This window comes from Lucilia cuprina, chromosome 2 (assembly GCF_022045245.1).
Source record: "Lucilia cuprina isolate Lc7/37 chromosome 2, ASM2204524v1, whole genome shotgun sequence".
Taxonomy (NCBI): Eukaryota; Metazoa; Arthropoda; class Insecta; order Diptera; family Calliphoridae; genus Lucilia; species Lucilia cuprina.
Window position 1 is genome coordinate 70,457,660 of NC_060950.1, and position 23,654 is coordinate 70,481,313.

General features: G+C 30.1%; 6 protein-coding genes, 1 long non-coding RNA gene and 7 other non-coding genes across 19 annotated transcripts; 12 read left to right on the forward strand and 2 right to left on the reverse strand.

The window, feature by feature from the left end:
- The first annotated feature begins 122 nt into the window (after nucleotides 1–122).
- On the forward strand, nucleotides 123–3,695 carry LOC111675298 (40S ribosomal protein S5a). The gene is made up of 5 exons (XM_023436036.2): nucleotides 123–243; nucleotides 848–1,247; nucleotides 1,521–1,637; nucleotides 2,045–2,143; nucleotides 3,538–3,695. Exons 2-5 carry the CDS (start codon nucleotides 849–851, stop codon nucleotides 3,604–3,606), a joined length of 684 nt encoding a protein of 227 aa, XP_023291804.1. The 5' UTR covers nucleotides 123–243; nucleotide 848; the 3' UTR covers nucleotides 3,607–3,695.
- On the forward strand, nucleotides 616–771 carry LOC111675307. The gene has a single exon (XR_002762506.2). It is a non-coding gene; the product is annotated as a small nucleolar RNA psi18S-1854 (small nucleolar RNA).
- LOC111675301 lies at nucleotides 2,329–2,483 on the forward strand. Its single transcript, XR_002762501.2, has one exon. It is a non-coding gene; the product is annotated as a small nucleolar RNA psi18S-1854 (small nucleolar RNA).
- Nucleotides 2,540–2,694, forward strand: LOC111675305. Its single transcript, XR_002762505.2, has one exon. It is a non-coding gene; the product is annotated as a small nucleolar RNA psi18S-1854 (small nucleolar RNA).
- Nucleotides 2,732–2,875, forward strand: LOC111675309. Its single transcript, XR_002762508.1, has one exon. It is a non-coding gene; the product is annotated as a small nucleolar RNA psi28S-1192 (small nucleolar RNA).
- Nucleotides 2,929–3,072, forward strand: LOC111675302. The gene has a single exon (XR_002762502.2). It is a non-coding gene; the product is annotated as a small nucleolar RNA psi28S-1192 (small nucleolar RNA).
- Nucleotides 3,115–3,258, forward strand: LOC111675308. Its single transcript, XR_002762507.2, has one exon. It is a non-coding gene; the product is annotated as a small nucleolar RNA psi28S-1192 (small nucleolar RNA).
- Nucleotides 3,296–3,439, forward strand: LOC111675303. The gene has a single exon (XR_002762503.2). It is a non-coding gene; the product is annotated as a small nucleolar RNA psi28S-1192 (small nucleolar RNA).
- Nucleotides 3,696–5,517: 1,822 nt separating the features above from the next.
- On the forward strand, nucleotides 5,518–10,711 carry LOC111675277. Its single transcript, XM_046956553.1, has 9 exons — nucleotides 5,518–5,656; nucleotides 5,748–6,867; nucleotides 6,961–7,092; nucleotides 7,152–8,630; nucleotides 8,694–8,963; nucleotides 9,023–9,284; nucleotides 9,340–10,211; nucleotides 10,271–10,339; nucleotides 10,408–10,711. The coding sequence occupies exons 1-9, from the start codon at nucleotides 5,637–5,639 to the stop codon at nucleotides 10,537–10,539; spliced, it is 4,356 nt and encodes a 1,451-aa protein (XP_046812509.1). The 5' UTR covers nucleotides 5,518–5,636; the 3' UTR covers nucleotides 10,540–10,711.
- Nucleotides 10,712–11,038: 327 nt separating this feature from the next.
- On the reverse strand, nucleotides 11,039–19,635 carry LOC111675281 (congested-like trachea protein). 3 transcript variants are annotated; one of them, XM_046956614.1, is made up of 5 exons: nucleotides 19,411–19,635; nucleotides 18,607–18,729; nucleotides 18,111–18,546; nucleotides 11,334–11,510; nucleotides 11,039–11,272 (listed from the first exon to the last, which is right to left on the reverse strand). In XM_046956614.1, exons 2-5 carry the CDS (start codon nucleotides 18,712–18,714, stop codon nucleotides 11,085–11,087), a joined length of 909 nt encoding a protein of 302 aa, XP_046812570.1. In that variant the 5' UTR covers nucleotides 18,715–18,729; nucleotides 19,411–19,635; the 3' UTR covers nucleotides 11,039–11,084. The 3 variants fall into 3 exon arrangements, with proteins under 3 accessions (XP_046812570.1, XP_023291787.1, XP_046812571.1); XM_023436019.2 differs by lacking the exons at nucleotides 11,039–11,272; nucleotides 11,334–11,510 and adding exons at nucleotides 11,898–12,247; nucleotides 12,306–12,485 and having other exon boundaries at nucleotides 19,411–19,621; XM_046956615.1 differs by lacking the exons at nucleotides 11,039–11,272; nucleotides 11,334–11,510; nucleotides 19,411–19,635 and adding exons at nucleotides 11,898–12,247; nucleotides 12,306–12,485; nucleotides 18,931–18,951.
- On the forward strand, nucleotides 14,293–17,993 carry LOC124421435 (toll-like receptor 3). Its single transcript, XM_046956609.1, has 4 exons — nucleotides 14,293–14,798; nucleotides 15,016–15,604; nucleotides 15,663–16,549; nucleotides 16,617–17,993. Exons 1-4 carry the CDS (start codon nucleotides 14,760–14,762, stop codon nucleotides 17,454–17,456), a joined length of 2,355 nt encoding a protein of 784 aa, XP_046812565.1. The 5' UTR covers nucleotides 14,293–14,759; the 3' UTR covers nucleotides 17,457–17,993.
- LOC124421436 lies at nucleotides 18,732–19,418 on the forward strand. The gene is made up of 2 exons (XR_006941658.1): nucleotides 18,732–19,021; nucleotides 19,079–19,418. It is a non-coding gene; the product is annotated as an uncharacterized LOC124421436 (long non-coding RNA).
- A 369-nt stretch (nucleotides 19,636–20,004) lies between the features above and the next one.
- On the forward strand, nucleotides 20,005–21,159 carry LOC111675272 (peroxiredoxin-6). The gene is made up of 5 exons (XM_023436009.2): nucleotides 20,005–20,167; nucleotides 20,232–20,407; nucleotides 20,469–20,661; nucleotides 20,758–20,830; nucleotides 20,900–21,159. The coding sequence occupies exons 1-5, from the start codon at nucleotides 20,070–20,072 to the stop codon at nucleotides 21,026–21,028; spliced, it is 669 nt and encodes a 222-aa protein (XP_023291777.2). The 5' UTR covers nucleotides 20,005–20,069; the 3' UTR covers nucleotides 21,029–21,159.
- LOC111675271 (acyl-CoA-binding domain-containing protein 5) lies at nucleotides 21,053–23,252 on the reverse strand. Of its 4 annotated transcripts, none has more exons than XM_023436006.2 (4): nucleotides 23,129–23,252; nucleotides 22,876–23,017; nucleotides 21,981–22,454; nucleotides 21,053–21,918 (listed from the first exon to the last, which is right to left on the reverse strand). In XM_023436006.2, exons 3-4 carry the CDS (start codon nucleotides 22,434–22,436, stop codon nucleotides 21,406–21,408), a joined length of 969 nt encoding a protein of 322 aa, XP_023291774.2. In that variant the 5' UTR covers nucleotides 22,437–22,454; nucleotides 22,876–23,017; nucleotides 23,129–23,252; the 3' UTR covers nucleotides 21,053–21,405. The 4 variants fall into 4 exon arrangements, with proteins under 4 accessions (XP_023291774.2, XP_023291775.2, XP_023291773.2 ...); XM_023436007.2 differs by having other exon boundaries at nucleotides 22,876–23,011; nucleotides 23,129–23,146; XM_023436005.2 differs by lacking the exon at nucleotides 23,129–23,252 and having other exon boundaries at nucleotides 22,876–23,106.
- Nucleotides 23,253–23,654: the final 402 nt, after the last annotated feature.

Below are 23,654 nucleotides of genomic sequence, written 5' to 3' on the forward strand. Positions count from 1 at the left end.
TACAAGTTATTTATTTTTATATAAAGCATAGCGCCATCTCTGTTTAACAAATAACACTTTGAAATTGAAATTACCATATCGCTAAAAAACGTCAGAAAAGTACCATATTTAATCGAACAATCAATTGACAGTTTTGACAACCGGATACAGCGCGCACAAACTTGGCAGCATTGCGTCAACATGTTCTTTTTCTGGCGAACGCCATTGCTGTTTGCATCGGGGATAATTTTTCGTAGTGAAAAAGTAAGAATTTTTATTGAAAATTTGCTATTAAATCGATATAAAATGATGAATAAATATTTTCCAAACTTCTCTACACCATTGTATCATCAAAAGTTTATGAAATTTAAACGTTAAAGTTGTGAAAAGAGTTTTAAAGATTTTAATGGAAAAAATGAGGTTAAGTGGAAATGTCAAAAATGTGAGACCATAAATTCCGCCCATTGAATTGCTAAATTACACGTGTAAATAAAAGATTTAAATTTACTATAAATTATAAAAGAAAACAATATAAACTAAACTCAGAATTCTAAAGTGTTGATAAAATGTGTGTAGTGTGGTTTCCCGATATTTTAAAACTTTATATTTTCCTTATTCTGCAACGAATTAAATATTAGTGACTCCGTCCATAACTAAAACCTTAGTTGCTTTAAAGTTGGTTACTTTGGTATTCAATTGGACTACAGCAAACACCATGTTTAACTATTCCTCTTAAGGATATCGGCTCAAAGATATAAACCTTAATAAAGTGAAAAACAACATTCCATATAATTCTAAAAAAAAACTTTTTATCTAAAGCGTTCTTAAAGGATTGTGACTAATAACATGTTTTTTTCTAATTATTTAGCATGGCTGAAGTTGCTGAGAACGTTACCGAAACCTTTGAGGAGCAACCTCCAATTGAGACTGAGGGTGCTGAGACTTTGTTGGAAACCAACGTTGTCTCCACCACTGAATTGCCCGAAATTAAATTGTTCGGTCGCTGGTCTTGCGATGATGTTACCGTCAATGACATCTCCTTGCAAGATTACATCTCCGTCAAGGAGAAGTTCGCCCGTTATTTACCTCACTCTGCTGGTCGTTATGCCGCCAAGCGTTTCCGCAAGGCTCAATGCCCCATTGTTGAACGTTTGACCTGCTCCTTGATGATGAAGGGTCGCAATAATGGCAAGAAACTTATGGCTTGCCGTATTGTCAAACATTCCTTCGAAATCATTCACTTGTTGACTGGTGAAAATCCTTTGCAAGTAAGTCCTACAATCACTTTATAAATTGTTTACAATGCCTTTTCTGTCTTATGCTAAACTGTTGTCGAGAATTACATTGTAATCAACTCGTCAAACAGGTAGAATAAGACAAAGATTAAAATAATTTAATTTAAGCGTAAATAAACCAGTTTAAAAAAATGCTGTTTTATGAATGTTTTAAATTAAAGCACAATTTTCTATATATTTTTTTTTAATATTTTTGAACAAAATCTTTAATAGAAATTAACTAATTTTATTTAATTTCTTTTGTAGATCCTTGTTAGCGCCATCATCAACTCTGGCCCCCGTGAAGATTCTACCCGTATCGGTCGTGCTGGTACTGTACGTCGTCAAGCCGTCGATGTATCGCCCCTCCGTCGTGTCAACCAAGTAAGTTGTTTACCAAATATATAAAAACTTACCTATGCCTTGTACAATACCCTTTAAAACTATAAGTGTTTAAAGGACTATAACACCTGGCTATAAAAAGTTAATTTAACCCAATAATTGTCTTTCATCCGTAGCATTATTTAGCTGTTTTAATTGGCATTTAATGTATGAAATAAAGATACATTTCAGTATAAATAAGCCCAGGTTAATTGCTTACATTATAATATCAAAAAATGTAAGGTTATGCTACTGGGCTAGATCAAATTTAAAAGAAATCTTTTTTAATAAGTTTGATGTTTATTCAACACAAACTTGAAGAAATCTTTAAACATGCTATGCAATAAAACTAATATTAATTTATCTAATGAGACTTGAAACATTTATTAAAATATTTTTAACTTTTTTAGGCTATTTGGTTGTTGTGCACCGGTGCCCGCGAAGCTGCCTTCAGAAACATCAAGACCATTGCTGAATGCTTGGCCGATGAATTGATCAACGCTGCTAAGGTAATTTATCTTTCAAGCAATTTAGTTAGTCTACTCTAATGCAGTTTCATGTCTATACATTTCTATAGCCTTGCTTGTACACAAGAAAAGGTTTTATTATCCTAGCAATAATTTTTTACATTTCATGACTGGATTATTGCTCAAGAAACGTAAAATCACAAAAAAAAATAATTTTTTAGAAAAGTATTCTTTAAGTCCTTGACTAAAACCTCAGAAGACATTTAAAGTTATCTTTGGTATTCAAAAGGACCACAGAAAATCCCATGATTAACTATTCCTCTTAAGGATATCGGCTCAAAGATATAAACCTTAATAAAGTGAAAATCAACAATATAAACAAATTACATAAAAATTTCTAAATAAACGTTCATTTATATAAGAATTTTTTAGAAAAGTATTCTTTAAGTCCTTGACTAAAACCTCAGATGACATTTAAAGTTATCTTTGGTATTCAAAAGGACCATAGGAAACCCCATGTTTTACTATTCCTCTTAAGGATATCGTCTCAAAGATATAAACCTTAATAAAGTGAAAATCAACAATCTAATTAAATCAAGTTATAATACAATTTCTACAGATCGTTTAAAAATTATGTCTACTCTAATGCTGTGTTATGTACTTTAATCAATTGACTATAGCCTCGCTTGTAGACAAGAGCAATCTTGTTTTATTATCCTGGCGCTTGAAGTAATAGAACATTTCAATGTGCCCGAGAAACGTAGAACTACATTTCATTTACCAAAATCTGTATATTTATAAACTAGTTTTCAAATGAACGTTTAAAAATTATGTCTACCCTAATGCTGTGTTATGTACTTTAATCAATTGACTATAGCCTCGCTTGTAGACTAGAGCAATGTTGTTTTATTATCCTGGCGCTTGAAGTAATTAAACATTTCAATGTGCCCGAGAAACGTAGAACTACACTTATTTATATGAATCCTTTTGTCTTCTTAAATGAACATGTAACAATTATGTCTACTCTAATGCTATGCCATTTACTTTAATCAAATGGCTATAGCCTCGCTTGTAGACTAGAGCAATCTTGTTTTATTATCCTGGCGCTTGAAGTAATTAAACATTTCGATATGCCCGAGAAACGTAGAACTACACTTATTTATATTAAACTTTTTTTTAAATGAACATGTAACAATTATGTCTACTCTAATGCTGTGCCATTTACTTTAATCAAATGGCTATAGTCTCGCTTGTAGACTAGAGCAATCTTGTTTTATTATCCTGGCGCTTGAAGTAATTAAACATTTCAATGTGCCCGAGAAACGTAGAACAACATTTCATATGTCTATACATATTTTTCTTTATAATATAGAAAAAAAATATATTTTTTTTGTGGAACTTAAATTTATCATTTCTTCATTCTATTTTATTTCCAGGGTTCTTCTAACTCTTATGCCATCAAGAAGAAGGATGAATTGGAACGTGTTGCCAAGTCCAACAGATAAATGCATAAATATACTGTTTTTATCATGTGTATATATTTACACTTTTTTTAAGTAATGAAAAGATAATAAAACACATCTCTAAAAAAATATATATTTCTGTTTTTTTTACTATTTATTAGTTGTAAATACATTTGATAGAACATTTTGGCAAATACCTTTAAACTACTTTAATTTTATGTATTTGAGTAAATCATTTTTATTCGATTTTTTCTGACTAGAATCTGATAATTTTAATGAATATGTAGAAATGGTAAATGCCCGTTAAAATAGGAATATTTGGTAAATACACCATACATTTTACAAAAATTTGTAAAATTATGTTTTTAAACCAGACTGCATTAAACATTATTTATATTCATAACAAATTTCTAAAATTGGAAATATTAGTATTATGGTCCCCTACACCTTAATAATACTAAAAAAACATTAAATATTTTGCAACGAGTATATCAACAGTATCTGAGTATGAAGACTAAGAAATGGTTTTCGTGAAAAAGAAATATAAAACTCTTATCAGAAAGGCTTTAGAAAAGCCATTAATATACATATGTACAAAACTTAGTATGTATGAGATAAACTCATTAATAAAATGTTTTTTTCGTCAGCAATTATTAGATAGATTTTGTAAATTTTCATAACATTCCCAAAGATATGAGTGTTAGATTAGACCATTTTGAAAAGGGATTATTACTTTAAACGTGAATATTTAATTATTTTATAAATATTAAGGAAGTGTTCAATAACATGCAATTTTTCTAGACAATTCTAAAATTCTTAATTTTTATCTCAGTGCATTTGAAGAATAATTTGTAATGAGAAAAACTCTCTTCCAATGTAAACTATATTTTATTTGACATAATTGAGATAGAAATACAATTGTAACGGTATAACACTTTCTATGTTTTTATTTCATCTCTTGGATCAATTTTTTTTTTAACTCTCTTGGTATAAATCAATCACATAAGCTACCGTTTTCAAATATTTCTCTACCGACACAACGACTATAATGCGCGCAAAGTTAAAACGTGAACATTTTAAAGAAAACAAATTATATATTATATGTCTGGTGTTGTGTTAAAAAAAATCTTTCAAATAATTTTCTAAAACATATAATATTTAACAAAATAATCCAATATTTTAAATAAAAATTGTCGCGTCTTTGAAAATATTTGTGCAAAATAGTTTAAATTTTTAAGAGAAAAAATATTTAAGTTTAAAAAGGAACTTTTTATGGAAAATATTCATTAATATTAAATTTAATGAAAACTAGTTAAATAAATAAGATTTTATTGCTTCTAAACAACAAGTGATTATTTTCTAATAAATAATATAAATTTTATATATATATAATTTAAAACTATTTTATTCTATATACCTATACATACATAAAAAAATAAAACCAAAAAAGGTAAAACAACCTAAAAAAAGAATCTAATTTTGGCGCCTTTTCTGTTTTATAAAGCTTGCATCATACTAAATTTAGGCGTGAGTTTTTTATAATTTACAGTTAGATATTTTTTCTGATAAAACTTATTTTTATAATTTAAATTTTATCAAATTTAAATTAAAAAAATAATAATAAAATATAAATTTAAATGTATTTTAAGAAGGAAAGATACAAATAAAAATCTAAATTTCTCTGATCCAATAGGGATTTTACACAGTTTATAAATTTAGTAAATGAAAAAAAAAGATGTGCTATAACATTTGAAAATACCTTTTATAACTTTATAGATGTTTTTTTTTATATTTTAATAAAGGAACACTTAATTCCGTTTTTCAAATTCTAGATTTTTCTGTTTGATCATGCTTTTTTAAGTCCTTTAAATATTAGAATTTTCGCGAAAACCGTTATCTATTATTTTTTCTAGGGGTATATTATTAGCAAATTAACATTTATTTTTATGGATATAATTTATTGGCTGGTAATTTATTTCTTTATAACATATTCCAGTTAACTATTTGTTTATGAGAAATCCTACAATCCAATTTCTACATGAAATCAAATAAAATTTTATATAATTAAAGCAATGGCAGAACGTTACTATAGGTATGTCAATTTTCCTAATATTAAATTTTAATTTTGTTCCCCACAAACGATTGGTTAAACATTTCAAATAAAATGTTTGTCTCATTATTAGCATACATCCAGATGAATCAAGCAACGTTTACATAAACTACAATGTCGGTCAGACACAGGCGCAGGCGCCTTCACATCATCCCATCAATCAAATAGTGGGCGTTCAGCAATTAAATGGAGATTATGATTACTTAACAAATAATGCTTATTATACAACTGTGCCAGCCTCAGTGGCAAATAACATAGTGGATGTTAACAACAATCGTAACTCAAATCGTTATTATAATGTTGGGGGTGCTGGAGGAGGAGGTGCTTGTGGTAAGAATGGCAATGGTCATCAACCCAATCATATTTACACAAATAAAGTAATACCATCTTCATTGATGACCAAATACACCAGTGCTGGTAGCTACATGCATGGAGGCAATACTATGATGACCAACCACGTACCGACACATGAGTCGCACACTAATCAACATAACCACAGCAATCACACATCGGTCACCCAGGCTTATTATCCAAATCAATCTAATGGCTCATCATATGGTTACCAAAGGAATCGTTATATGCCATACAATCGCTGCAACACCACAAACTCCTCGACCCTACATCAACCCATACACACTACAAGTGCTATTTCAACATCTGTTTTAACCAACGGTGCTGGTTACAATCAGTTTGCTACTCCTATTTATCAAACATGCCCACCCGGTTTGGGTCAAACTATAACATCAACTGCACCGTTACCTTCGGCATCAGTTCAGGCACCTTTACATTCACATTCCATGGCTACGACTACAGCAGCGCAATGCTCTGCTGGCTCATCGGAATTTACATATGCCCATGCTGTAGCTTCATCATTAGTACCCAATATTGTCACCACAAATGTATCGACTACCGATAATAAAAGCTCATCTGTTTCTTTAGCAACGGTTGTAACTTCTTCTTGTAGCTCTGGTGGTACCGTCATGACCTCAACACCATATAATACTAGCCAAACGTATACAACTGCTGGTGACCCTAATGATACGGTCACTTTGCAAATAACAAATCTTGATTTCTCTATGGATGAAGCTAGTTTAAGAAATTTCCTTCTAAATCAACTGAAACCTATAACACCTGTAGTTTCGTTAACATTCGAGGGTAGTTCATATGCTAAAGTAACGGTCCCAGACTTGTACGTAAGTATATATCATGCTTTAATGAAATAACACAAAAATGTATTCTCTTTCTAATTAATGGAAACTTTTTTAAATCTCGTACTGCACTTAAAGTTTGCGAAACAAGTAGTTTCGAATTTACATCGCAAGAAAATTGGTCACAAACGTATGTTGGTGTCGTATACACGTGATTCTTCTTTGACTGAAATAAACACTTTAAGATGTCAAGTAGCTGGACTACTAAAAGTATGTAATATTTATGACAAAAGATTAAAAAGATTCTGACTAACCATTTCCATTTATAGGATGTTCCTTGTTATACTCTGCCCATGTATAAGTTCCGTGAACTTTTTCAATCGCGTTTCAAAACCTCTATTAGCGTTTTGGATCTTTATAAAATGCAGGACATTTGTATTATTAATTCGGATAATAATGAAGAGAAATTTATTACCTTACATCCAGATTTAGTTAATTCTTTGGAAAGTTCTCCCTTAATGGAGGGATTACAACATAGTGTTCCGTATTGTACCATACACTTTAAGAGAGAACAACATAAGGGATGGGCTGAGCAAGAAATTGAACCCCTACCAAATGTATTTATGACCATAGCTGAAATACAACAAATTATACATCCTCTGTTGAAAAATCATGCCGGCGATATACCGGTAGCTTCCCTAGTACATTGCATTGAGGGACAATTAAAGGCTCAAATCACACCTAATGATAATGGTGTTAATTTGGAACACTTGGTATGTTGTGTCCAGGGCATACAAATAACCGTTAATAATTTCGGAATTAAAATATTGGGTTGGTTGGAATTGAACAAGGAAAATGGTGGATCTTCGAATCAGATATATTCGAAAAACTCTATATCCGATCCATTATATCAAATTTCCCGTGAAGTTATAGAACTGGTGAAAATGTCTCCGAAAGCTACTATGAAATTTAATCGTTTTATACCAGCTTATCATAACCACTTTGGTAAACAGTGTCGCGTAGCTGATTATGGTTATACCAAACTCATAGAGCTGTTCGAAGCTCTGTCGGCCGTGGTACAAATTATGGGTGATGGGGAAAATCGTCAGATTACTTTAACACATCGCACGCAAATTCGGCGTTTTACTTCAGATCTGTTAAGAGTTCTTCGTGCACACGGCAATAAATCGGTACTGCTCTCGCAATTGCCCACCATATTTGCCCAAACACAGAATAGAACCTTTGATGTTACCGATTATGGAGTGTGTGATATTGATGATATATTAGATGGCCTTGTTAATTCAAACATTGTCGTAATTTCCAGAGTACAAAATGGCAAGGACATACTAATCTCGATTCCCAAGCGTAAACAAACTTCTAGTGAACTGGAAAAAACGTGTATTTTTGCGGGAGAAATAGTAGAGTTATTTCGTAATGCTCCACAGTATACAATACTGTTTCAGAAGTTTGTTCGCTCTTATCACTATCACTTTGGTTATCAGTGTCGTTTGAGTGATTACGGCTTTCAAAAATTAGCTGATCTTATGGAAGCGGTACATGGTGTAGTCGAAATGGAGCTTACTAATGATGAGGACAAGAAAATTTATTTAACTGCCAAGGTAGCAAGAAGAGTTTTTTCGGAACAAATAGAGGAACTTATAGCTAAAACAACAGGTTCTTCAAAAACATCTGTAAAGTTGGAGGACGTTATGAAGTTGCACAAAAAGAAATATGGTTATCAAATAACACCTCAATCATTAGGAGTTAAAGACATTTCAAAAGCGATCGAATTATTACCATATGTAGAGGTTAATTAAATCACTTAACTTTAATTTAATCATTTAACTTTACTAATTTAACTTTTCTTAAAGGTCTTTCAAAAAGATGACTCCAAATGGATTATTTGTCACAATAATGATACCGCTTTTCGTAATCTTTGTTATAAAGCAAGCAAATATCTTTTAGCCCACGAAGTGGAAAAATTTGATCAAAATAATCAAAATAATGAACAGCAAGTCCAGGTGTCCCCCGATGAATTGAATAAATCTTTAACCCTTAGCGAATTCATAAAAGGATTTAATGAAAAATTTAAGGAAAACACAACAGAGTCAACTATACGAGCCATGAAGCACGCTCTTGAGGTATGTTAACCAATTAAGTAATTAAAGTAATTTTCTACAATTTCCTTATTTTTTATTAGATAACTACTGAAAACAACATTTCCCATGTAAGCATGTCCGGATTTATGAAATTTTTGATTAATGTTATACGTCTGTTGGAGCAGCGCACAACTATGATAGTGCATGATATTAAAACGACATTGGATTGTACAATAAGTACAACATTTGAATTTGGCTATCCAAATCTATTTTCAATTTTAACAGCACATGAAGATATTTTCAATATAAATCTGGGTGTAACACAAGAACGATCGGAAATTACTCTGGTACCGAATTCTGAGAGTAAGTTTCATAATCTTTATTCTTATAAAAAATATGCTCAATTTTTTCCTTCTAGTGCGCCTATCTTTCTATGCTAATCACAAGCATATGTTTGGATCATTAAAATTACCCTACAACAAACAAAAAAGTGTACGTCCATCTCGTCCCCCATTGAGTGATCATAATAATCGTAATTCCAATAACCAGGGGCCTCCAGCAAAGACTCGTGCTATGTCTTCGGATTCATCATCATCTTCCTCCTATAATAACTCTTACTCATCATCTAACAACTATCGCTCCCACAACTCTTCAAACTATTATCAACAGACATCGAGATCTTCATCATCTTCTTCGAAAAATTATACCAGTGGCAATTCATTTAATAACCTAAGTAATTCGTCGATTTATTCTACAGCATCACATCATTCCAATATGTTTAATACATCCATGTCCAACATGTCAAATAACAAGGAGAACTCCTTTAATTCCTCCATGATGTTTAATCAATCATTTAATACCTCCTCAAATACTTCAGGATCTTCATATTGCGATTTAAATGGTAGTGTAAATAATTTGGTCAATCCAATGAGCGGTTTACAGCCGCCACCAACACAATCGCAACCACAACAAGAAATGAATGGAACAAACTCAGTTCAGCTGCAACAAGTGCCACCAGTATATCCCACCTCCAAATTATGGGACCGTCGTCATGGTTGTAACATTTATCAACAACAACCTTTTATGGAAGTCACAACTACAAATTTACCAACACTGATGATGCCGCCGCCACCACAAGTACCAGTACCGCCACAAGCTGTTACGATGCCAAATCAACCTACTTTTATACCAATTACCACAGAAGCCTCAACTGGTCTATACGAGTTAGTAAACAATATACAAATGTGTCCTATATATGAGCCTCCTAAGCCCGACACACCTCCTTCAGAGGTAAGGTCTTTTTATTAAATTCTACTGAATTTTGTCAGTAATATTCCTTTGTATTTTAGAATATGCCGTTTTGGATTGATCCAATTTGGACAAATAATAACAATAGTGAAAAACCAAAAGATGATTTGGTAAATATAACAATTGGCAAATTAACACCACTCAATACAATTTTTATACATACAATTATTTGTTTCAGCTAAACATTCGTTTGCCAGAACTAAAAGCGCTAAACGTTTTGCCCATGTTATTATCGCCTTATAGTTTATCAAAAACTGAAAATATGAAACAAGTTTTCAACTTTGATTCACATGATAGAAAAATTGCTTAGTTATTTATTATTTCCCTTAATTATATTGTCATTATTTATAATTTATAATCTTATTATTTTGCCTAAAAATGTTACCGAAAATATCTATTATATTTATTGATTGTATCGATTAGAATAAATTCCTTCCAATATTTAATTTAAAAAAAAAATAAATTATTTAATTTTCAAAAAATATTGTTAAAATGTTTTTGTGGCAGCCAAACTTATAATGAAAGGAAACATAAATTAAAAGCGTTTTGTTAAATAAAAACAAAATTGTAATAACATCTAAATATCCTTAAAACATGCCACTAGAAAAACATTAATTTAAGAAAAACAATTATATTGTAACAATTTAAGTTTAGTTAATAATATACAAAAATGTTAAATATTTTAATTTAAAAAAAAAAAAACTTCAACAATTTTGTAAACAATTTGAAAATCAAAATGGTCTAATTGTATCTTTTATATTTTTATAATAAAATTTTGTTAACATTATTATAAAATAAAAAAATGCATGCCGATTAAAATAAAAATAAACAAAATTTTAAAATTGAGATTTAATATTAAAAATTAGGTGCCACCCAATTAAGAAAATTATTGCACAATTCAATACCAAAAAAACAGGCAGCATTTGCGGGAAAAGCACGTATCATTACCGGTGTAACACCACGATACAAAGCAAAAGGTCCATCGGTTTTAATAAGTTCTACAAAGACCTCACGAATACCTCGCTTGTAAGTACCTTCAGGCGCTGTAGTTTAAAATCAAATTGAATTGAAATAAAATATTTATTTATTTGTCTTGAAATAAACCTGTTTGTAAACGACTTTTGAGCACATCGGCTGGCATGCCTAATATCCAGTATGCCATTCCAGCAACTCCACCAGCAAAAACTGAAGCAAAGAATTTTGACTCAGAACCAGTACTTTCTACTAACAATTTGGTGATGGCTTCATAACTTACAAAATAGGTACCATTTGCAGGAACATCTATGATGATCAGGTTCAAAATTGAGAGAAGGTTATAAGAAATTGTTGAATTAAAAATTAAAGTTTTATCAACTCATACTGACGTAGTGAAGAAATATATGTTTTTTGTATTTTGTAAGTATGTTTTTTTCTTTTTAAAAAGTTGATGTACTAACGTTAGAAAACAACTAACAAATTATAAAAATAGAAGTAGTTTTCGTACACTGTCATTACAAATTCCTAAAAAAAGGAAACGGTCTTGTTTAAAACGACAAATGAGCTGTTATCCTTTCCATAAGAGAAGAAGGTGGAGCACGACGTTGAAAAATATTTCCCTACATTTGGAATGCATTCTAAGAACAATGTAAAACTTCTTAAAAGTTTAAAAATTTAAATAATGCTAAAATGTTTATAGATTCAAATAATACAAACTAATATGCATTTATTTGTCTTCACCTTTTCTTATTATTGAAATTCTAATAATATCAAACATAGGGCACATCTAAGATGCGTGATAAATGTACAAAAATATAAATTGTTACAATATCCTATACGTTTTTACCGAAGGAACTAAAAATCTGGAGCGAATTTATTAAATACTTTATTAGCCAGTTCAATGCCAAAGAAACAAGCGGCATTGGCAGGGAAAGCACGAATCATAATGGGTGTTATACCACGATATAAGGCAAAAGGTCCATCCTTAAGCATTAGTTCCTTAAAAACGCTACGAATACCGTGTTGATATGTACCAGCGGGAGCTTAATATAAAAAGAATAACATGTTATATGGACTTTGAAAGATTAAAGACACACTTACCTGTTTGTAAACGGCTCTTTAAAACATCGGCAGGCATACCAACTAACCAGTAAGCGATACCAGCAGAACCACCAGCAAATAGGGTGGCAGTTAAACTGACCTGATCACTGCCACTTTGTTTTTTGGCAACTTCTTGTAAGTACTCGTATACCAAGAAGTAACAGCCGTTAGCCGGCAAATCTTAAGGAGAAAATATGGTTTAATTGATGTTTCTTTTATATTTTACACAAACATTCATTCTCTTGACTCAACTTGATGTAAATGAATATGAAATGTTAATAACCAGCACACATGTATGATATGTTAATTATAATTGACTTTGTACAACATCAAATTTATCTTACAAACCACAAAACACAAAAAAAAAACGTATAAATATATGTATCTACAACATTATACAGTTATCATATACATACATATAAGAAATATCAACACATAGTAGGATTATAGAAAGCGATTTTACAAAAAGTAAACAAATTATTTGTTTCAGCAATAGAAGTCTTTTCAATAAAATTTAGCCAACTAGTAAAACGTAACATTACATTTACGATATAACTATAACAAATATTTGAAAGGCGCTCCTGCAAATTAGCGTGTGTTGCGCATTACACAATTTAAGCCAAAATTTAAAAATAGAACATCATGAAGGATTGCCATTAGCCTCGGAAAAAGAAGTTGAAGATCATAAACAAATATAAAAGAAAGAGTCTGCACAACATATTAGAAATAATTTTATGCTTGTATAAACATTTCATATCTGTAATCATATTCAATATTTTTATTTCACTTCAAAAATAGTTTACATAAAAAAGAACAATTTAAAAATATCACAAAAAAATAATCATGTCATCTAAATGATTATGTAGATCCTTAAACATATTAAAATAAAATTTGTATATCACATCTCCTGAATTCTCTTAATTGTCAATTCGATTTTGGCTTAAATCAGTTACATTTGCAAATCGGCCTTTTTCTTTTTTAACTCAAAAGTTTTTTTCTTTATTTCATAATTCTTCAATAAATTCTTTTCCAAACGTTTTAATGTCCGCAAGATATCTTTCTGATTATTTGTTTGATTTTTTAACACATCCAAATGATCGTCCTCCAGTTTATTTTTTGATCGCCTGCTTCTTTTTGGTAATTGCTTTTCGGTACTGTGCACCTCAGCAATCGGTGAAGGTTACTCAGGTCTAAATACTGCAGATTCACTAGGGTTGCCTTGTGACTGCCTTGAAACAAGTTTTACAGTGCTCTGCTTTAACGGGCTCAAGCTGACTTCCGTGGACGGACCAACTCCTGTTTGAAGCTAATTTTCTTTTAAAATTAGCTTTATGGTGAGTCCACACCTATAATTCGAATTGACAGTCCCGAAGCATTTAATTGCACCGTAAACTGATCCCATTTATTCATTTATTTCTGGATTTTGAGTCATAACCTCCACCAACTTTTCTATCTGTTTTTTTATTAGTTATTTTTCTAATTAATATTTAAAATTATATTTAAAGCTGTTTTGAAAAAAATCGTATATGATACTTACAAATTTTTCTCCATTTTATTTTAAAAAATTTTAATTTTTTTAAATATTCATTTTTTAACTTATAAAGTCAATATTACAACAGCTTATGGGCAGTTGTAAGTTTTTAACACTTCTAACAACACATAGAAAAACTAATACAACACTATACATAAATGTTGTCAATCATAATCGCAATTTACAACATACAACAGTAAAATAACAAATGTTGTGAATTATAATCGGAGTATAACTTTGAAAGGTATGGGTTTTTTAAAAGTTAAACTGGGACTAATAATTTTTAAAAATAAATATAACAACGTTGCTCTTGTATAGATTTGCGTAAGTATGACAATTCCAGTATATAATAGTATTTATTTTCATGTTTAATATTAATTATATATTTATATTATATACATATGTATTACTGTATATACATACATATTTATTACATATATATGTATATATGACATATTATTTTTAATTACTATTTATGCACAAGACTTTTTTTTAATTTACTTAAAAACAATACTTATAAAATGTATACGATGTAGAGTAGTTCTGGATTGTATAGCATATGCCTACATGTTTAAGAACACACATTTTACTGATAACAACATCCTTTTCGTCGCGATTTCCTTCATATTTATATACGATACATACAATAAAGACTTATACGAGTTTAATCTTTTTAATTTTGTAATTTAGTGGAGGCGGTTTATGTTTTTTCACAAAATTCATATTTAGTTTTATATCGTCTTTTCAACACAACACGCCAATAATAATATACGTTTAGAGTTAACATTTTGTGATATACAAATGCGACATAATTATTTTAAAAATAACATTTCTGGAAAAACATGTTGATCTAAGATATAAAATTGATATTTGAAAATTTTAAATTTGAATAAATTATATTATATTGGAAAATTGTTAAAAATATGAAGTGGTTTTTTATATTAACATTGATATTTTGTATAGTGAGTAAAAAATAATAAAAATATCTGTATTTTTAAACATGTTAATGCATTAAATTCAAAAGATAACGATATATTTATGTAACAATAAATTGAAAATAAAAAAATATATGTTAAAAAAAATCTTGTATGCGACTTATATAAAGTTCAGATGCAGCAAACATATACATAAATATGAATTAAAGTGAAATATTAATAAAGAAATATTTTATTATTTCAGAAAATATGCATCACAGCAACATTTCAATATAGAGGCACTAAAACTAACAATAGAAAAAACTTGCAAAATAGAATAAAACGAAATAAATATGAATATGACATAATATCATCATCGTATGATGAGAACGTAGAACAACAGCAACAACATGAAGAACGGGAACGTCATCATAATCATCGTCTACACCATGACGACGATATGGATTATTATAAACAACCGGAAACGGAAGTTAATATAAATTCCATTCCAGCTATAGAAATCGACATGCCGCAATGTCCACAAGGTTGTGTTTGTCAATACGCTCATTTTATGGATTTGCCAATATCACGTTGGATTAATTATATGCAACAGAAATATTTATCACCACAGCAAAATGAGGACAATGAAACAAATAACAACGATTCTGATGCTGATTTAATGGATAATGAGTCGTCCTATGAAGGAGACTATAGTTATTTAACAAATCCTTTTATAAAACAGGCTACTTGTATAATTCAGGAGGATACTGACGCAGAACAATTGATCAAAACATTACCCCATGACATGCAAGCCTTAATTTTACTGTACACTGGAGTAGGAAAGAATAAAACGGGTAATTCACAATATGGTTATTTATCAATTCAAATATAGCACAACTATTTTTTTTTCAGTGAATAGCAGTATCTTGAAGCCCTTAAATCAACTTACTACTTTAGAAATTCGAGGACCGCAAGATCGTGGTTTACGTTTTTTGCTAGATGCTCCCTTAAGCTTTCTACAACATGCCAACTTTGAGTCCATTACTTTAATCGGTTCCGAAATCTTTAAGAAACCCAAAAACTTAGTGCATCCTAAAGAGGTGTTTGACTACAAACCAAATATTGAATTGCTCAATAGTTTGGAATTCAATGTAGAGGATAAAAATATCAAGCCATACGATAAGAAATTATTATTCGAATTGCAACAACAAGAGCAAGAAGAGCTGGAAATTGTACCATACGAAGTGTATAAAGAAGAAGTGAAAAAATCTCAAATGCCCTCATTTTATGGTTGGAAACAGTTAGAGGTTTTGCGCATACAGTCATGTGGTTTAAATGAGTTATCTTGGGAAATGTTTATGGGTCTAGAAGAATTGCAACATCTCTCCTTGGAGCGCAATGATATTGCTGTCGTGCCACCATTTGCTTTATCTGGCGCCACACAATTAAAAACCTTATCGTTGGCACACAATAATATAAACGATTTACACTATCGCAATTTGGCCGGCCTGTTTGAGTTGCAAGTATTGGATTTAAGCGATAACTACTTAACAAAACTAACTGAATTGAGTTTTCCGCCTTTGCCTAAATTAGAACGTATTGATTTTCGTTACAATCCCATACGTTATATTTTTCCTGCCACATTCTGGGTCATGAATCAAACACAGGAAATGTATTTTGGTTCTACTACAACTGCCCTAGAGTTGTGGGGTAATCAGCCATTTAAAAAATTAACTAGACTCAGAATATTGGAAATTAATAATGTAACTATACAAAGTTTAGATCAAAATATATTCAAGGTTAGAAAAGCAGATTTACAAAAAATGCCAATAAAAATTTAATAAATTTTATTTATAATAATTTTAGGATTTAACATCGCTGGAAAAATTAAAATTGCGTGGTCAATTGGGCTCTGTGGAGTTTGACGCATTTGCAGGTTTTTCCGAACTAAAAGAATTAGATTTGTCAAATTGTCATATCAAGGATATTTCTATGGATGCTTTTATGGGTTGTAAAAACTTGAAAGTAATAAACTTGTCAACAAATAATATCTCCTATATACCCCCTGGACTTTTCGACGATCAACAGAGCCTAGAGGAAATATATTTGAATGATAATCAGTTGAAAGCGCTACCTATAACATTCTTCCAACAAAAAAGGTTGTTACTAGCACGCCTTAACAATAATCCTTGGAAATGTTCTTGTGAAATGATGAATTGGAAAGCTAAAATAACGAATCAAGAAAAGGCGCCCCCCACCGAAAGGTGCATTAATGATTACTTCTCTGGCAAAAAACTTTCCTGTCGCAATATTCAGAATTTTAAATTCAATAAAAAATTGGCACCAAGATGCAATAATTTTAAGGGACGAAGTGTTTACTATGTCATGCGTAAACAAATGCAATGTAATCAGAAATATATTGATTTGCGAGCAACAGCATCAACACGTCAAAAAATACCACATTGGCAAAAAATTGAGGAGAGAAAACAAAGGAAATCCCCACAGAATCCATTGAAAACAAACTCTAATAATCATCTCCAAAATCGAATGATGTGGCAATTACAAAAGGAAGAAAAAATAAAAAACACCTTAAAGAATATGCACGAAAATTCACTGAGATATCAAGTTTTTAAAACTATTAAATTTGACGAGAAAAATGAAATAAATGCGACGAGCAACGAAGTTGAACTTTCGAATGACACCTAAAAGTAAAAGTAAAATGAACATAGTGTGCAGTGATCCAATAAGAATATAAAATTTAGTATTCAAGGGAAATGGAGATAGGAAGGAAGACTAGGTTTTTAGTTTTAATTACGTTTTTTTTTAATAGTAAGATGAAACATTTAAATATTACGTGTACAAAAATTTTAAGTAAAAATATCTTTTTAATAAGATTTAATAAAGTTTAAAAAAAATATGTATTACAAATACTTATGTATATGTGAAAACCCAAACAAAAATATCATGATATAAATATATTTTTAAATCATGAATATTATCATACATTTTATGTTTTCAGCGCTTCCAAAGTTCAAACAGAATGACGTTATAGATTTAATACAATTTGGTAATAATATTAAAATTAAAAAATGTCTCGTTCGTTAATATTTTCGTTATCTTTAATTTACTGTACTATAAACCTAGACAAATAGACCATAACCGGTAATTGAATATTTCTTTATTGTTTATAAACGTTAAAATTTTTTGTAAATTATGAAATTTCAATAAAAAAAGTTAAATGTATGATTGATTCATGGGTTGGATTTATTAGAAGAAAAGTGCAATGTAACGCTGGTGTTGTTAGTATTAGAGACATTACATGAAATGAATACAGATATTAATGAAATATAAATAACTTACCTCTAAGTAGAGTAGCACAGCTACCCTTATATATAGAACGAATGCCACCTTCCTTGTACAATTTTAAGGCACAATCAACCATGCCATTATATTTACGTTCTGCCCCAGATGAAGCTTGTTGAATTTGCAATAGGCATTTTATACGCTCACCGGGAGCAGTAATAATAGTGGAGAGTAGACCAGAAAAGGAACCAGCCACAAATGTTTGGGAATATGTTAATTTTGTATTGCCTTCAGTCTGTTGAACACGTTTTCCCAGCGCATAACCAGCAAAACATAAAGCGAAAATTGGAGCCACACCGGTCATAGGAGCAGACATACCTTTATATAAGCCTAGGAAACCCTCATTTTTGATTGTTTTGGCAGCACAATCGAAAGTACCTTTAAACATGGGCTGTTCACCTGGAGCAGGACGGGGCATAGTTTGTAAGCGTACCTTTTCCAATAGATTTTCATTATTATATTAGATGTCTGGAATAATATCAAGAATACATACTTTAATAGTATCTAAAGGATGACCCGATAATACAGTGCATATGCCTCCGAAACCTCCGCTCAAAAAAGATTTGATGGGATTAGCCTTACGTTCAGTTGAGTCAGACATTTTGCAAATATAAAGCTAGGAAGAATATTATGTATATTAATGTAAGAATGTGTATTAAAAAAAATATTATAATTAGGATTTGTATTAATTATCTCTATTAACTTTTGAACTTTTCCAAAATTTTACATACATATGTATAATCTAAATAACTTGTAATTCTTAATCTATAACGATACAGTCTAATAGGATTATAACAATGAATTGCAAAATTGTTACCGCAACAAAAAATATAGATGAATAAAATAAATTATCACGTCGAGTTTTTTAATTTGAATAAATTTTTGTTTAAACAATACATATACATATGGTAATATTTTCAAAAATTAAAGGATGTAATAAATTTTTTAAATCTCATTATTTTCAGAAAAAATATTACAATTGTTTCGAAATAATTAATTTTCTTTTAAAAGATTAAACTTGAAACATGAAGCTGAATTACAAAATACAATTTCAAACCACAACGCCAACGAGTCAAAACAAAAAGTTGTCCACAATGATACTAACCTGTCAGTAAGTGTATTTTAATGAGACACGATATCAAAACTAGACTAACAACCTTCCAACAACATTAACTTATCAATATTGTTATCAATCTGGTTTATTATTAAATAGAAATTTGCAGACCAACATAATATGCAATACTTTATTTAACAATTCTTAAAAAATGGTAAATAATTATTAAATACAGAAACATACCTAGAAAATTGTGTTTAAATTAATTAAAAACAATCACCAGTTCAAAGTCCAGTGGATGATGGCCGAGATAAAATTATGTAAAACAATTGGAGCAAAAATTAAAAATTATTTTATTTTTGATATTTCTTTTTATATATTGCCATTTAATTGTTAATAGATATTGTTATATCGACTAATTTTTTAATTAAAGTTTTCACACGTCAAAATTATTTTGAATAATTGTAAAACAAAATTTAAATCGGAGTACTAAACAGCTGTTTGGAATAAAAATAAAATCAAAAAACTTGGAAGCACTTTGCTTACCTAAAATTATTATTTTCTAGTTATAAACTTGGCACCACTTAATTTTTAATAAATTTTTAAACTTTTAATACCATTTTTATAGCCCATTTGGATTTTTCAACTAAATTTCAATGAAATTAATAAAATGTATGAATGCTGGCACGATGTTAAACTCCTTATATAAAAAACAAAAGGTCATGAGCAAATAAATCACATATTCTTTTAAATTTACCTTATAACTTATGTACCTTGATTTAGAATTTGACAGAATGCCTACACGTAAAAGTGTGCTGACTGTCAAATTCCATGTATAGAAAATAAAAGTCATCTCTTAACAATACCTTATTCGTTTGTTCTTTTTGTCCTTTGAGTAAAATATGTCAGGAAAAGCTTTGAATATTGGTGATCAATTTCCAAACTTTCAGGCTGAAACTAGCCGCGGAAAGATTGATTTTTATGAATGGATGGAGGATTCGTAAGTCAATTTTGAAACAAAAGTAATAAAATTTAAATTAATGACAAACAAAAAAACCTTAAAGATGGGCTATTTTATTTTCTCATCCCGCCGATTATACACCGGTTTGCACAACAGAACTATCACGTGTAGCTGAACTATTACCGGAATTTGCTAAACGCAATGTAAAGCCTATTGCTTTATCCTGTGATACAGTAGATTCTCACAATGGTTGGATTGAGGATATTAAAAGTTATGGCAGTGAGTTTTAATCAATTACATACCTAGTAATTATTTATCCAAATATTTTGTTTTCCAACAGAGTTATCTTCATTTGATTACCCCATAATTGCTGATGACAAAAGGGAATTAGCTTTAATGTTCAATATGTTGGACAAAGATGAATTAAATGCTCAGGGTATACCACTGACATGTCGTGCCGTTTTTATAATTGACAACAATAAGAAGTTGCGTTTGTCTATTTTATACCCGGCAACGACGGGTAGGAATTTTGAGTAAGTTTTAACTTGGGCTTAATAACTATTCAAATTATCGAAAACATCATTTACAAACACGTACTAATTTTAAATTATTTTAATTTCATGTAAAAGTGAAATTTTAAGAGTAATAGACTCTTTACAGCTGACCAGCACAAAATCCGTAGCAACGCCTGCAGATTGGAAGGTACGGTTTAATGTTTACATTTTATATGGATTAAAATGACATATATGTATGTACATATTTTTTATACAGCAAGGCGGAACCTGCATGATATTGCCTAATTTATCTGATCAACAAGTGTTGGAAAAGTTTCCAAATGGTTACACCACTGTTGACGTGCCATCTGGCAAGAAATATCTGCGTCAGACTAACCAGCCCTGAATGAACCATTCCTTCAAATATAAATTCACAAGTTAATTTTTTTTATTAAATATATGCATTTGTTTTTAAAATAAAATATAAAAGATACATAAAATGTAAGCGTAAATTAAATATATAAATTGTATTTTTTACATTATTTGTTGTACAATTAGGGAATGGACAAAACATAAGTTTGCTTTCAACTTAAAATTAAAACAAAAAACCAAGATTTTTACAATAATGTTAAAGATTGCACTATTGAAAATAGCATTTAAAATAAAATTTAAGCTAGTCGACAAAATTCGTAGGCAAACATACACCAAGCTATGTATATAAAAATATTCACTGTAAAATCAATATAAAAAGCCACCTTAACTATCTACAACATATATTCAATTTTATTTTCGTTTTGGAGGATTGTCTAACATTTTTCCGACTCTTCTCACAATAAAAGGCCATAATATCAACAGAACAAACCAAACGGGAGAAATGTCTGTAAAGGGCCACCATTTTGGATATTTGTATTTCGGCTCTGCAACATTGCTCCCAGAAGTTTTTCGATTCGCAACACTTGCTTTCATTTCTTTTATTGTCTTTTCCAAATCAAATACGCGTTGATTTACGGACGACAAATCAGAATTCATGCGTAAAACAGTGGCCTGCACCTGTTTAAGTATTTCTGTATTACGTTGTAAAGATTCATAAAGCTCATTTTGAATATCAAATGGATCAACATATTCGTCGTCCGACTGGTCGATAGATCCATTAGTTTGAGAATAGTCGACTTTTGTTGATTCATGGGTCAAAGAATTGTGTAAGGAATGTGTTGTTGGCAGTTCTGTGTTCTGAACAGGTGTTGCTGGTGGTGTAGTGACATTATCTAAAGTAGAGTCGTGTCCATTTAATGTAGCCTAAAATATACATGTAGGTAAATAAATGAAAATATAACAATCATTATTTTGCTTAAACTTACATCTTCTTCTCCACTACCGTTTGTGCTATGCTGAGGACTATTGGTTCTTGAGTGAAATGGTGAGTTAGGATGTGATTCTGCTAGTTCTTTCATACCAGGAGCTATTATTTCTAATTCATCCAAATTAATGTTTTCCAAGCCCTGTAAGCTACCCACAAAGTTTTGAACATTTTCCGTAAATGACATTGTTTCGATAATTTCTTGTAAACTTTCAACATATTTTAGCATAGCTTCTTCCTTGGTCATATGACTATTTCTGTTCCAAGCATCCCATTTTGCCTTGTTGACAACATCCCAAAATGCAGGTTTTCTTTGGTGACAATCTCCCTCGGTGGCTTGTTTATAGAGACCATAAAATTTTAACATCATACCAGTGCTTGGTTGATATGGTCCATTCTTAGGCAGGCCCTTAATGACATTCACTGCTGCTTGGAAACGTTCTTGTGCAGAGGCCATAATTTACTACAAATTAACCTTGAAAATATGTTAATGTTATTAATAAGTTAGGTATTTGATAACTATCATTAACTGTTAATATCAAAGTAATATGAACCAATAAATTTAAATACATATGCATGTATGTAGGTATTATTATATACTTGATAACACTATCATTTCGATTATTTCAACCCTCAAGGGGTAGTTAGGAAAACTAGGAAACTTTCTGATAGCAATAGGCTAAAGTTCACATTACAGTAATGAATTTTTAGCTTACAAAATTCTATACCCTGGTTTTATAAATATTTAATTGTTTTCAAAAACTCTTTTCTGAACTTTGTTCACCGAATAAATTGAACAGGTATGTACATATGTATATGCATGTATGTATATATGTATCTGCTCGGCCTATCAACCAATGTCAGTATCAATAAGTGAAATTTATTGCACAATTTACCTCTTGTTTCAAGAAATGACTATAATATATGCAGATTGTGCAAAGTCAAGTCGATGCTGGTTATCGTTTTGTAAAAATGTGATATTGTATATATCCCAAAATTGTTATTTTCAGCTTTTGTGTTTTTCTTCGTCTTCTGTAACTTATAATCACAATCAAGTTATTTTTTATTTTGTAAACAACACAGTTGTAAATAAATGGACGAAACGCAAAGTTCTGCTTAGCTAAGTAATTTTTGCTATTTTCAACATACAAACACGTATAATAATCCTTAAGGTGATGACTTTGCTCAGAAACCCCATATGAGTCTAACAATAATATTCAATTTATTTAAAAAACTTCTTTGCTGAGGCTGAACAAAAAAATATTACTTCTATTTTCTACTACTATTTTCTCTTTTTCATCTAATTCTATGTGAAGATAACACACACAATAAAAAGATTTCAGTGTTGAATTTATATGAGGTGAATTTTATATAAAAAATTTCACTTAAGTAGAGGAACACAATAACGACAATCGCTTTACAATTGTTAGGATTTCACATTTATAATTTCTACATCTTCAAAAAGTATTGATCATCATGATGTTTTTGTTCGATAGAAAATTACAAGAAATTGCAAAAGCAACTAGAACCAAATTAAAGAATTTCTCTATTACCAGGGTGTACTCATTAGGTAAAGGTAATTAAATATTTATTATTATTATTATTATTGTTAATTTTAAATAAAATTTTTAAATTTAAATTTCTATGTTTTTCTTTGATTTATTTTTGTAGTAAA